Raw genomic sequence first — 10,999 nt, forward strand, 5'->3', positions numbered from 1 at the left:
AACAAAATAAACATTTCTTTTACCAAAAATCCACTTTACATCAGCACTCAAAACAAGCACATATTCCAGCATATGATCTAGATTTTAAACAACATACCCCCACCCTCCTCCCCTCCAAACAAATAAGCTATCAAATAGAGCATGCTCTTTTCTAAACAAAATACATCACATTAAACCAGCAGCCTCACCATCACATGTCCTCTAAGCAAACAATATACATATGAAACAGAACATATTCCTCTCCAAACAACACACATTAATTAAATTTCTTATACCAATTGTCCATCAAATAAAAGGAAATGCAAACTAACTAAATCAACAACTCTCATTTTTTTTAAGCAATCAGTGCATAGACAAAAACAATCAAGAGCACTGATTCATAATAATAAACAACCAGAATTCTCTAAAGACGAAAACAAAAACATCGATCCAACACATAAACTCCATAACATGAACCAAAAACATAGCGCAAAAAACACACCCATCAACACACAAACTATAGTGCAATATCCAATCTGTCCTTGTCACAGTCCTATAGTATATGGAATTGTCATTTGTCACTGGCAGTCATCATTTTGGTTCGTTAAATTATTGGCAGCTGTAGCAAAGACCATGACAATGCAGCAACTAAAAAGATACATATGTAACAAATGTATCAGTCTCAAACAATCGATAAGATTTTGGTTACTTGAGCTTCCTTGTTAAAAATTACAGTCACTCTAGCAGAAGCTCTAGAACACCCAAAGGAAAAAATAAAAAGTGAAAGTGATAGATGCACTTCACAAAGCACACTATATATATATCCAGTACAAGCACACACTCAATTAATAAAAAAAACATTTTAAAAATTCAAGCCTCATTCCCAGTTAAACAAACCCAAAAGAACATGAACCTTAAAACATGGAAGACCAAACTTGTACAAGCAAAGTCTCATTGACTGGACCAACCAAGATTTTTTTGTACCAAGTAATATTCACTACACTAAACTCACTAACAACCAATCCATGAAAGGTAAAAAATAAATAAAATACAGAAGATAAAATAAAAGGCTCTAAAAAACTACAAACTCAAAAATTTTAATCCCACGGTTAAAATTTGCTTTAAAAAAAAAAAAAACCTTAAAAACTACAGATTTTAAACGCTAATTAACTAAAATACAAAAAGAAAACCCAAAAAACATTAAAATAAATAAACACATAAAACCCACTGCCAAAAAAAAAATAAAAAAAAAAAGGAAAAGAAAAAAAAGCTCCTAAATAAAATTACGAATTTAATAAAACGCTAAACACACAAATGGGCAACCCAAAAAAACAAGCTGGCCCAGCACCCACCACAAGGAAGCAAAACCCAACCCAAAAGAAACCGCAAAGTACAAAGTCAAACCCCTTAAAATCAGAAAAGGGAAAAAAAAAAAAGAAAAAAAAGGGAACAAGGGTATTTATGGATATGCACTATTCATTTCAAACAGTAACCGCATTTGTGGGTTTTGAAAGGAAAATTAAAAAAAAAAAAAAAGGAAAAGAAAAAAAAGCTCCTAAATAAAATTACGAATTTAATAAAACGCTAAACACACAAATGGACAACCCAAAAAAACAAGCTGGCCCAGCACCCACCACAAGGAAGCAAAACCCAACCCAAAAGAAACCGCAAAGTACAAAGTCAAACCCCTTAAAATCAGAAAAGGGAAAAAAAAAAAAAAAAAAAAAAGGGAACAAGGGTATTTATGGATATGCACTATTCATTTCAAACAGTAACCGCATTTGTGGGTTTTGAAAGGGTAGTGATATAGATAGATAGATGTTCAAGACAACTAACATTAATGAAAGCATAAAAGTACATAAATATTTTAGAGGGTATAGTTGTCTAAACACTATTCATTAAAAATAGCATGTACATATTAATGAGTGTATGAATGTAAATACACATTTTAAAGGGTATAATTGGCATTACACTATTCATAAGAGTAACTTTCTACTTTTTATAAGGTAGGGATATTAGTGGGTATTGTTGCAATTTCAATGCTTCTAGCTAGAAGTATGGTGTTGTGTCTTCTCCACTATCCCATTGTTCAATTGTTTAAGTTGTTCTGGTGATAGAAGATTTTTGAAGCTTATTCTTCCTCCATTCTCTCGTGCCAAATACCTATCCTATTGGGATGAATCATTCTCTTTATTTCCATTCCCTCTATTTCTAAATTTTTATAGGATTTTCTTTGAATTCTGCAGTGAAGCCACCGAAATACTTAAAGTCGGTGGTGAAAATAGTGGTGTTGGGGTTGCTCTTCCACTCTCTCCCCTTATTGTCTACACTTATGAGGTTTTCATGGCAAATTATCTAAGAGGCCTTCATGGTTAATCGTCGAGAGATGGAGAGATGGGGGTAGTGGCGGTGATGGGTTTTCAAGAGGAAAGAGGAAATTAGAGTGCCTTATTTTTAAAAAATACACGAAGAAAAGCAAAGAATACAAAATTTGCCTCCTAGGCTCCTAAGTTAGTTAAATTAATTAAATAGAGCTCCTTCATAGTGTTAGTTCAATAAAAAAACATCAAAAGGGCTAAATACAAGTTTCTCAAAAGGATATTACGGTGGAAAAATTATAGGCAATTACTTCATTTCAATTTTTTTCTATTTAGACGACGTTACTTGGTGTATGTGGACATAACACCCCTACCATTTGGGGTTAACCCTACCCTTTCATTCTCCATTTGTTCTTAGGGTTTTCATTTAATTCGATGGTGAAGCCACGCGGAAATGGAGATGGGCATGTCGGTCGAGACGAACAAAAGGTGTAAAAAATGGTAGAAATGGGGGTGTCGGAAAATGTTAAATATCTCATTTAACACAGGTCTTGATTAAAATTTCAAAATCTTCAATATACCTTAATTCTCAAATCCAACTTCAAATCTTTGGTACACAAGTCATTTGATTTTTTGAAATCCTTAGTATTTTTTTTAATAATTATTTCCATTTTACTCATACTATTAATTTTTTTTTATAAATAAAAAATGTTGTGAATCGGTCCAAACCGATGTGGTCTAAATTTAGGACCAATTTCATTAGTCTAATATGGGTTCAAAACTTCAAACCTTGCACAAGGCACAACCGATCTAATCCCCGGGTAGTAATTTTTCGGACTTCGATCCGGTCGGTCATGGACGGTGAACAGCCCTATACGGTACACGCTATTTTTTCCTCATTTGGCAAAAACTAAAGAAAACAGATAATCCAGAAAAAAAAAAAGGGAACTCGTTGTTGCATATGAGCTTAATGATTGAATTGTTGAGCACTTCTTGCAACCTGGATTGAGGTGATTCAGTTCGATTATCGTAACCCTAATCTCTCAAATTGCATCTTCTAACCCCCAATTAAGCGATTGAGGTTAGTACATTCACATCCAGATCAGTTTGTTGCATTATTCTTGCAATTCATTGTTTCAATTGTATTAGAAATTGAAGTAATATATTTTTTTCCCATCAATTTATGTATTATGGTGTAATCTGCACATTTAATCTCTATGATTGGGCTTTGATTTGATTTATTTGCAATTACTCTGTTCAATTGATGCTCGTCCAGTTCAGTGGAAATCTTGTTGGGTTGTTTTGCTGCTTTGTGGGTTGTAATTTAGTTTGATCGATTTTTTTTTTCCATAGTTAGCCAATTTGCGGTGAGATCTTTATTGGGTTCCCTTGTTAGATGTTTTAGCAAATTGAGGGAATTATTCTGTTTCGTTTTTCTTGGTAATTTGTCCATTATAGCCTATGTTACTCGAAATTGGGGTATTTGTGTTGACACGAGCATGTGTCCAAGTATCCGACTTGGCTATGATATGAAGTTACCCGTGTCGAGTGTGGGGAATTCGGCATGGGTACTTGAGGTGAATTGAAGAGTCCGAGTAACATAGTTTGTTGGCTTGTAGCTGCTTGCTTACTATGTCCCCTTTGATTCATGTAGAAAGACCTTTTTGGGTGTATCTTGTCTTCATTTTATTCTTGGTTGATATATAAAAAGAATGGATTTGTAACTGATAACTTACTGCAAATTTGTATGCAAAGTAAGCAGGAATTGGGAAAGAGCTGCTGTGAGATTGGTAGCACTAAAAGAAAATGGCTTGTAATCCTCGAGGCTGTGCTTCCTTGTTCTTGTGGCTTGTTCTTTCTTTGCACATCTTGTATTTTACGACAACGGTTGATGCCAAATCTGGTCATCGTATTACCGTAAGGCACTTCACATTTCTCGTTCAATTCAAATAGATAATGCCTCTTTGATTTGACGTCCTTTGATTGCTGTTTTATGTATTTTGAGGCAATTAGAGTGAGTGGGTGACTTTTAATTTGGCAATTGGAACTCTTGGAAGGTGTATCTTTTTATTCTTGTTTGCATTGCTTGTTTCTCATTCGCCTTCTGTAAACAACAGGATGCTGAAATAAGAATGAAGAAAGATGAGTGTTATGCAGACATTGAGAGGTATTCTTGCTAGTATACGTCTTCTTTTGGATTACCTAACCCAATAAAGTACTTTGGATTAGTATCAATTTGCCACTTTTTGGGGGATACATACTTTATCGGTTTTGATTTACTTATTGATGGAAAATTACCCCTTTCATGAAACTGTTTATAGTGGTCTGTGGGGTTTGGATTGCAAAACTTCGATCATTGCTAAGGAGAACTGTGCTTTGCGATGTCTTTCACCACGGTGTTATGAGCTTGTTTATGAGAGTGATCCGGTAAGGGTAATCCCATTCACTTTCTGGTAACCAATTACTCATTGGTCTGGACTTTCAAAGTTCAAGTAGTTATGGGTTATATTTATTTGCAGCTGGAAGAAGGAGAGAAGGACCTTATCAGGAGTCAAGAGTACAAGTACTGTATGTACAGGTAATTGACCTCACAACAATTGCTTGTACTCTTCTGATACTCAGCATTGCCTGTTCTGAAAACTATTATTGGTACAAGTTTCCTTTGCCTCTTATGATTTTTTGATGATTGCCTGTCTGAGTTATGTATGATTATGAAGGGCTTTGCATATCTATTTATTGTGTCGGACTCTTAATAAGTACAAAGTTGTGAAACTATATGCTTCCTGAATCCTACTGATCATGAGGCTCTGCTTGCGAACCCCTGTTGCATCTGCTTCATTGATTGCACTTCTAATTTCTTCTTTAGCTATTCTACTCTTCATATATGTTATAAACTGCATAGCACCTAGACTGTAATATATGGTAAAATTTTACTGTAGTCCCATTGAGTTTGAATTTCTAAGTTTGATGATTTTAGTGGAACACTTCCATGCTAATGGTATGGATTATACCTTGTGCTGGTTATAATTTGAATCAAATACTTTTACTATAGTCCTCTTGACCTTGAAAACTAGCTGTAGCTGTTATATTTTTTTAAGCACAACAGTTATGTTTAGTTGGTCCAGCCCATGACAATAGGAGTTTTCTAGGAAATCTAGGAATCTAAACTCTGGCTAGTCCTGTATGTACCTCAATGTCAAAAAATGGACAAATATATTGAGACTTATACTTGTTCTAAGGGTACTAATATGCATGTTTATAGACGTGTAGCCTAGCATAGTCTATTGACCATACACATTGGCGCACAAACAGGTCTGTGTTTGTAATTTCTACCATCATGCAGGAAGTAGTTATAATAAGATGGTTATAGGCTTATAGGGCACTTGCAGAAATCCTGAGCTGGTTCATGGTATCAAAGGCTTCTGCCTTGCTAGATTTTCTTTGATATGTCTCATTAATTGTGCGTAGAATAAGTCATGTCATCTGATATATTGGGGGCATAGCCGGCATTATCGTAGCTACCTATAGCAAGCTGGAAATGAAGTTCTATTCATTGATGACTTAAACTGCACATGATTGTTACCGAAATGCTGAATCAATGTAGTTGCTGTGATACATTCACTTTCCTAGTGTTTACTCATTCTAGGTCATAAGGTATAATTTTTATCTGTTAGTGGGTGAATGAAGTGTGTAAATGGCAATACTGTTGTAAGAAAAGCAATACTACACACATCACCATATCATATATTTGGGTGGATAAGTGTGGCTTAGGTATTACTAGACTAGGGCAGATAGTTCAAGCTGTCGTATGTATAATTGTGCTGTTTGATTGAATTCACATTTTTTGCATCTCATTTCATGGGTTTTATGGTCATGGTTTGCATTAGGGCTCTGATATTACCTTCTTTTTGCATGCTTCCTTTTTTGGGTTATACAACACTGAGCATTTCCTAATATGATTTTTTCTTACACACAGGATATCAACCGGAGAAAGCATTGATGGCATCAAGGGTTCTTTGGGCTAGTGTTCCTACAACTGTGAACTTGTATGGCATGTCAATGTTCTTGGACACAAGTATAACCCGGGAAAAGGAATTCTGCTCATTCTTCTATATTGCCTTTGCTGAAGCAGTTTCATATCAGCTGATGTAGATGTGATGTGACTCTAATTCTTTATCAATTATCGATCTGAGCTGTATTTTTTCTGGTGACTTGTGCATTTTCAACTCTCATGCATAACCTTGGGAGAGTCAGAAATGTAAATGGGATCTTATTCGATCAAATCTCTGTAAACACTTGAACATACCCCATGAATAAATACTGTGATTTGATCTTGACTTGCTGTAACCAGCTTCTTACAAGTAAGCCTATCATCTATTTATTTTTCACTTTGTAATTTTTTTGAAAAGTCATTTAGACAAGATGTTAGATATCAAAATTTCCTTTATATCCTTTACCAACCGGGAATAGCAAGGGGTAAGACCGAGCAGAAGGACAAAATAATAGCATATAGAGCAACCACAGGATGGTTAGCTCACGGCAGCAGCCTATATTATCAACTGAGTAGCATCTTCATCCCTGCGAGTTTGGGAGTATTGGGACCATATATGATTAAGCTTTTTCTGAAACTCTGAAAGGCATGAGCTCAAATTTGTATGAGCTCACTTGCAAGTTGCAACTACTCTTGGCACATGAAACGAAACTGATTCAACTTCTTATCTGCCTCATTTTTTATTTTATCTTCTAAACAAATTCAACTTTTAATTTCTACTCTATTCCCAAAAGTGATAATCTCTATCTTTCGAAAGTGAGCAATTGAGCACTGAATCCAAACAACTCCCACACATTTTATTTTCATCACCCAAAACTTTCATATCAGAATTAGCGTTTAAAACTGAAATTGATGGTAATTTAATCCAAATTTTCAACATAATTAACGCTTAATAATTTATAGACATATCATAACCATATCAGCCTGATAAGACTAGGCCATTAGCAAGCAACATTTGCTATTCTAATCATTTTTCTGTAAAGATACAAACTACATTATCGTCTTTACTAATTTCTGATAGTAATTATATATCATCAGACTGCATGCAATGCAGCTTAATTTTCCCTTTTATGTGCATGAATTGATGAATGTGATCATCATTCATAGTCATACACACATAGATATCGTACTTCATGTAACAATGGAGATCAAGAGAGAGATCGTGCGAGCAATTATGCTAAGAAACTGTTAACTGGACCTTATGTATATATAACCCATTAATTAAGCAAAGTAGTAGTACCTAATAAACATGAATTACTAAATACTACAGTAATTACTTGATCATGTTAACATAGCAGCAGCATATAAATTTGGTTAGAAATGAGTTAACTACAGTTAACTATTGTTGTTCTTAATCACTAATTAATCAGCTAATTAGCTAAAAACTAGTATTGGGTGCAACAGCAACAGAAGCAGCATCATACTGTCTTTCCACAACTTCTATCAGCTTGTTTGCAATTGCACTTGCATACACCGATGACCCTTCACATATCTGCCACCAAACCAACCACCAAACAAATCAATAATCAATCACATTAATAACGAAAACTAAACCGATAATTAAATCAAACTTGTTGAGTTGTTGGTGTAATTCGATAATGAATATAGACTATATGTAACTATTCTCCGATATTCTGTAAAGATATATTTTGTGTAATTACGTGAAGTTAGAATTCTCTAGAGTTGTAATCGTATTAATTTCTATGATAATTAATGATCACCTTAGAGTTGAAAAGATAACTGTAATAGTCCCCAACATGGCCACCAGCAACATGGCGTAGATCCAACTGAAGCTCATCAAGTGTCCTAGACACAAACAATAAGCAATTGATCTTCTTACGCTGCACAAGCTTAATGGTAACATCATCATCCACGATTCGAACATCGACTTCTGTGTCCTTACACTTCCTCTGGATCCACGAGCTTCGGAGCTGGATGGCAGCCGACCCATTAAACTCCTCATCCGGGTCGGGTTTCACCACGGCCGGTCCATCGACACCGTTACTGTTGTGGTCCCCACCACCAGTACTAGTAGTACCACCAGCTGGGGTATCCTGATGCTCAGTTTTATGCCTTTTTAACCTCTCCTTAGACATCCTTTTTTTCTCAACCAAGAGTTTTAGCTCTCCCACTGTTCTTCTCAGCTCATTTATGTGGTTTATTGCATCCCAAACTATTGATGCCCTGTCCCCCTTCATGCATATCAACAAACAATTTAATGTAAAAATCAGGCCGCGATAATTATTATTGCAAATCAAGTTTCGCCAAAGAGTTCAAACGAACATATTCAAAATTACCCAACTCAAACTCTTAAAATCATTATAACTCAAAATTGCACTACAAAGTTCATTATAAAAAACATATATTATAATTATGATGATAATTATATCATTCCCAACTCAAATTCATAAACACATAATAACTCAAAATTGCACTAAAAAGTTCATTATAAAAAAGCATATATTATAATTATGATGATAATCAAATCATACCTTGGTTTGATTAGGAACAAGGCTTCTAAGATGTTGATACTTGTCATTAAAGTTTTGCCTTCTTTGTCTTTCAGTAACAAAATTCTTAGGGCATTTACCCCCTTTTCCATCACCTTTACTAAACTCAAAAACACCATTTCCATGAATATGATGATCTCCATCTTGATAAATCCCACCAATCCCATTAATAGTATTACCTTCACCATCATCTAACCCACCAAACAAACTAGATGAACTTCCATTACCAACAATCCCATTAATCCCTCTTCCGGTATTAAACCCGCCGCCGTGTGGTAGCGTCTGATGATACATCAAATCCCTTAAAAGAGGGGAAGGTTGAGGGGGCAAGTTAAGGTGGAACAAAGGGTCATAAGAAAAGGCAGCAGCAGCCGCAGCAGCGGCTGCTGTTGATGGATCATAGGAAATGGTAGATGATCCAGACCCAGATGGATTATCCACCATCATAGGTGGATTAATGTCCCCTAGGAAGCCTAAAGCCGAACCCGAAGGCGGTGGAGGGGACGACGGCTTCCCAAAGGATAATGAGGTGGTGTTGGTGGTTGAGGATGTAAAAGAACATCTAGGCAAGTGAAGAAGTGTAAGAAGATCAGTGGTTGGTTGTAGATTTTCATCAAAATGAGTAAACCCATTTCCAATTTCATGGGTTAAATTAGTGGGACCCCATGAATTTGGATCATGATCATTTGGATTATTACAGTTTGGTAACATTGGTAAATGGGTAGTAGTAGTAGTACTGAATCCATTACTATTGTTATTCCCAAGATTAGGGTTTTGGAATTCCATTGAGGAATCAGATTCCTGGGTTTGGTGATTATGATTGTTGTTTGTTTCATGGGAAATAAACCCATTTCCATTAACAGAAGAAATAGCAGTTGCAGATGCTGATTCAGGGATGTTGTTTGGGTCAAAACAAGCAGCAGCAGCAGCAGCAGTAGCAGTAGCAGTAGCAGCTTCTGAAGTCTGATCATACATTTTTATTTTCTCTCTCCTCCTGCAAATTTCCTTTATTTGTGGGCCTATGTCTCTGCACAAGATCATACAAGATCAGTTGATTCTTTGTTTTTAGCAACAATAAAAATAAAATGATTTTATCATTGGAGATTGTGAAAAGACAAATGTTTTAACGATACTGGCTCGAGGCCGATAATAAAATTATTAAGTACTCGTACTTGATTAGAAAAAAGATTAGGGAAGTTGGGAGGGGAGGAAAGCATGAGGGTGTATAACAAATTGAAAAGTGTAATTACTATAAATGGAAATACTACATGAACATTTATTGTAATAAAATTTTATGGGGTGTTGATGAATGATAATTAGCTTAGGAGAGAGAAAGAGGAGGGTTTTGTCTTGGTGTTAAGAAGAGGGATATGAAGGAGAAGGTAAGGGAAGGTTTATATATACTTGGTAAATTGGGAAATATAAGGGTTTTTTCTTTCTTGTTATTCTTTTGATATTTTTGGGTGTTTGGTTGGTTGGACTCCTATTGGGTACAAATTTTCAGTTAGTCTTTTTTTTTTTTGGACATAAAAGTTATTTTAAAGAATAATTGATAAAATTATTACGAGTAAATGTTGACTTCTTCATAATTTAATGTATGGTAAGGATTTTGGTTTTATGGTAAGGGTAGATCGTCTATTCGTAGAACAATTGGATCACTTGACTCTACTTGATTGCCTACAAAGCCATTAAAAGTCACTTCAACTTGACATTTAAGTTAAATCCATTATATATACCACGTTAATATATACGATAATACGAAGTATGTAACTACTCCTAATTGATGAAATTACATAAACCTTTATTCTAAACTAAACACATTATGTCAAATCTTCAATGATAATTCGGATATGTCTTAAATAAAAGTTTTGTATCTTTTGTATGTAAATATCATTTTGAGGAAAGGAGTGAGGATGAAGAGAGAGGAGATAGCTAGCTAGGTTACTAATTAAGAATTAGTGCATGTATAATGGGGAAATCCTTACAGCTTACACTAAAACTTTTGAACCATGTATGTATCGATCGATCGCATCACATCATTGGACAATGGACACATTATTATAAGTGTTACCACGTGAGTATTTAGTAAACGTCAAGAGATCAAACGGGGAACTTATGCTATAAATACAGGGGCGGAGCTA

General features: G+C 35.1%; 2 protein-coding genes across 4 annotated transcripts; one reads left to right on the forward strand and one right to left on the reverse strand.

Moving 5' to 3' along the window:
• Positions 1 to 2,420: 2,420 nt before the first annotated feature.
• LOC145614499 (uncharacterized) lies at positions 2,421 to 7,013 on the forward strand. Of its 3 annotated transcripts, none has more exons than XM_081669553.1 (6): positions 2,421 to 3,378; positions 4,060 to 4,214; positions 4,415 to 4,464; positions 4,619 to 4,730; positions 4,817 to 4,875; positions 6,274 to 7,013. In XM_081669553.1, the coding sequence occupies exons 2-6, from the start codon at positions 4,104 to 4,106 to the stop codon at positions 6,320 to 6,322; spliced, it is 381 nt and encodes a 126-aa protein (XP_081525679.1). In that variant the 5' UTR covers positions 2,421 to 3,378; positions 4,060 to 4,103; the 3' UTR covers positions 6,323 to 7,013. The 3 variants fall into 3 exon arrangements, with proteins under 3 accessions (XP_081525679.1, XP_081525678.1, XP_081525680.1); XM_081669552.1 differs by having other exon boundaries at positions 2,425 to 3,378; positions 4,053 to 4,214; XM_081669554.1 differs by having other exon boundaries at positions 2,438 to 3,378; positions 4,053 to 4,214; positions 4,619 to 4,724.
• Positions 7,014 to 7,726: 713 nt separating this feature from the next.
• On the reverse strand, positions 7,727 to 9,833 carry LOC145613565 (transcription factor bHLH91-like). The gene is made up of 3 exons (XM_081668676.1): positions 8,841 to 9,833; positions 8,070 to 8,540; positions 7,727 to 7,840 (listed from the first exon to the last, which is right to left on the reverse strand). Exons 1-3 carry the CDS (start codon positions 9,831 to 9,833, stop codon positions 7,727 to 7,729), a joined length of 1,578 nt encoding a protein of 525 aa, XP_081524802.1.
• Positions 9,834 to 10,999: the final 1,166 nt, after the last annotated feature.

Source organism: Chenopodium album, chromosome 25 (assembly GCF_948465745.1).
Source record: "Chenopodium album chromosome 25, dcCheAlbu1.1, whole genome shotgun sequence".
Lineage (NCBI taxonomy): Eukaryota > Viridiplantae > Streptophyta > Magnoliopsida > Caryophyllales > Amaranthaceae > Chenopodium > Chenopodium album.

Bases quoted from the DNA above. Each gene is read 5' to 3' on its own strand.
- LOC145613565 (XM_081668676.1), bottom strand. From the start codon at position 9,833: ATGTATGATCAGACTTCAGAAGCTGCTACTGCTACTGCTACTGCTGCT. The intron at 8,541-8,840 runs GTATGATTTGAT...ATATGCATGAAG, and splicing joins TTGTTCCTAATCAAACCAAG to GGGGACAGGGCATCAATAGT. The intron at 7,841-8,069 runs GTGATCATTAAT...GTTTGGTGGCAG, and splicing joins GTTATCTTTTCAACTCTAAG to ATATGTGAAGGGTCATCGGT.
- LOC145614499 (XM_081669553.1), top strand. From the start codon at position 4,104: ATGGCTTGTAATCCTCGAGGCTGTGCTTCCTTGTTCTTGTGGCTTGTT. The intron at 4,215-4,414 runs GTAAGGCACTTC...TGTAAACAACAG, and splicing joins AATCTGGTCATCGTATTACC to GATGCTGAAATAAGAATGAA. The intron at 4,731-4,816 runs GTAATCCCATTC...ATTTATTTGCAG, and splicing joins ATGAGAGTGATCCGGTAAGG to CTGGAAGAAGGAGAGAAGGA.